General features: G+C 43.3%; 1 protein-coding gene across 1 annotated transcript; it reads left to right on the forward strand.

The window, feature by feature from the left end:
• The first annotated feature begins 363 nt into the window (after positions 1 to 363).
• On the forward strand, positions 364 to 1,269 carry LOC112921749 (transmembrane epididymal protein 1-like). Its single transcript, XM_026001070.2, has one exon. The coding sequence runs from the start codon at positions 364 to 366 to the stop codon at positions 1,267 to 1,269; it is 906 nt and encodes a 301-aa protein (XP_025856855.1).
• The last annotated feature ends 1,604 nt before the right edge of the window (positions 1,270 to 2,873 follow it).

Genomic DNA, 2,873 nt, shown 5'->3' on the forward strand with positions numbered 1-2,873 from the left:
CTCTAGGAGAGAGGGACAGTGTGACCAGAAGCATCTCAAAAGTCCAAAAATAGAGCCCATGAGAACACACATTCTTATAGGTGTATACTAGAAGATATTAAATATTCATCTTTTTTTTTTTTTTTTTGGCAGAAGTCAGCTTGTTCCCAGTGTCCTAGAATGGAATGGAACAATGAGACTCACATCACCAAAAGTATAGGCTCCTGTCCAGAACTTTGCATTCTCTCTGGGACCAGTGGGCAGAGGGAGATGATAAAAGTAGGTAGAAGTTAGCCGAAAACTTGAAGGGCCCTCAACGGAGAAGAGAGCAGAGAGACCCTGAGTTTTGATCCTCACCCTGTAGTAAAACAGACCTGTAATTTCATGGGAAAGTTTATAGGTCATTTATACCCAGGGCTATATCTTTTCTCTTATGGACTGTATCAGGCCACAGTGGTCTCTAAGGCCATGATAGTCAATGACTCACCCCTCTATCTTTCACGCCCCCCCAGGAATAAGGGAAGATGGGCCGGGCTGTGGAGAATATCCTACGGAGGTTTGCTGAAGATGGTGACTGGCTCCATCTTAACAGTTTATGTGGTCTTCTGTCTTGATGATATGATGATGCTCTTGGACAAGAAGTACCCACCGAGATTTCTGTACCCCAAAGAGTGGCAGCATCTCACCATGTTCATCCTCCTCACCCTCAATGGCTGTGTAGATGTCATGAGCAGGAATTTGCTGCCTCAGAGGTGTGTGCTTCTAGAGAAAGGGACCCTGGTCCTGACCTTCTACGTGCTCCTGCTCTTGTTGGTATCACATGTCCAGGACACAACAGGGATAGAGCTTCAGATTCATTATCTGCTCATCTTGGTGGTGTTCCTATTGATGCTGGTGTTGACTATAGAGCTGTGGACTCCCGACACATTTCAACTCTTGCTGATTGAGGCTTTTCTGTTTCTGATGATGGGCTCTTGGCTGATGCAGGCTGGCTTTATTCTGTACAGGCCAGTCACTGGCTACCCATGGCAGGATGATGACATCAGTGACATCATGTTCGTCACCACCTTCTTCTGTTGGCACGTGATGATCAATGCCTTGTGTCTGCTGGGAATCTATGGCCTCTCTGCCCTCTGGCATCGTTGTCACTGCCCCAGCTTGAAGCTGATGGGATCCAAAGAAGCTCCATATCACAAGGGCACAGTAGGACCCCTGTACAAATTGCTGCAGGAAGTGGAGCAGTCAGAGAAAGATGAGCAGGCTCTTCTCCTTTCAAAGAGCTCTTCCTGACACAGGGCCTAGAATGCCTGGCACACTGTCCACCCATCTGCCTCCTTGCAGGTTCTCTCAGACATGAGCACTGCACCCTTTTTGGTCTCCAGTGAAGGTAATGGCCATGAAGGAGAGCAGCTGATCTCCATCTGCTGGTACATCTCCTCCCTTTGAACGTCTAATTGCTGAGGAGATGAGGAGAGAGGAGCCTGAGAAAGGGTTGCTGATGGGACTCGTGGAGCAGTGGGGAGGGCACCAGGATGGGTAGGTAAGGGTGCAAGAAGAGCTATGGGGGGCAGAAGATGTAATAGAAGGGAGGCCTTCAAAGAGAGAGCAGAGTCCAGCAGTTATGCCATCACCAGCTACTTCTCCAGGTTTTACTTGAGGAATAAAGACTTTTCACAAATCAAAACTGCAATGTGGGTATTTCTATTTTCCAACTAAAGGGACAACACCGTGTGGAACAGATGCAGTACAATTCACTTATCTCACCTGGTTGAAGTGATAAGAATCTCATGTATACTTTTAAATTTGGGTAGATTCATATTTCAGGTTTCATACAGACAGTGAGAATCAGTACTTTCATATCACAATTATACAAGTTTCCATAAGCCAAATTTTCATTAAATGCCATCACATGTCTTATCCCTGACTTCTAATCTAGCCAAAGCAAGGTGCTTAGGAGCTACTTGTTTACCACCAGTCCCACCAGCCATCTACTAGGTTATAGTTTATTATATGCTATACTTGTGCCTTTGCCAAATAATATGGTGCATGATTTAGAAAAAGTTACTGCCAGTCACATATTTAGTACACAGAGTTATTTTATACTCAGCATTAAATCTCCTTGCACTGCTACCACCAAAAATTCCATCTCCAGAGAAATTCCTTATGCTCCCTTGACCTGGAACTCCAAGAACTCATCTAATTCTGCTTTGCTATTTTTCCCAGGCAGCTGATACATTCAGTTGTGTCCTGTTTCTCATGGGGAAGTTTTGTCTCACAGAAAGGTAGGCTCCTTAGGAGTGGAAAATTTGTCATATCCTAGTTACTTAATTTGCTTTGCAAATATATCCAGGATATAACATTGTCCTCTACATGGTTGATGCTTAATAAAGTTTCACTTGCATCTAGAGCCTCTCTGGCTCTTTGGGATTTGGAGAAGCTGATGGGCCCCTGAACTTCTGACTAGGGCTTATATTTCTGGGAACAGGTCAGAGCAGAGCCTGAGACAACATGTTTCTTTGAGTATTTCTAATCCTTCTTGTTTCTCCTGTTATACCTAACTCCTGAGTCCTTTGCCATTGGTTTTTTTTTTTTGGGGGGGGGGGGTCTTCCAATTTTTTATTGCCATTTTAAATATAATCATGATAAGTGATGAAGAAATCAGAAAACACCTCATTGTTCTTAACAAGTTATGTGTGCTCCGGTTCTAAACTGCTAAGGAAATCTTTAATAGTTAAGTGAATTTCTCCTAACATAATATACCATAAAACATATCTTGCAAGTAACATACCTGTGTTTACAGAAACATAAATTAAAGGTACTTCCAATCAAAAACATTCTCCATGTGATTTTAATGGAATTCAGCAAACCTATTCTAAAATATATCTGGGAAAGAA

This window comes from Vulpes vulpes, chromosome 13 (assembly GCF_048418805.1).
Source record: "Vulpes vulpes isolate BD-2025 chromosome 13, VulVul3, whole genome shotgun sequence".
Classification (NCBI taxonomy): domain Eukaryota; kingdom Metazoa; phylum Chordata; class Mammalia; order Carnivora; family Canidae; genus Vulpes; species Vulpes vulpes.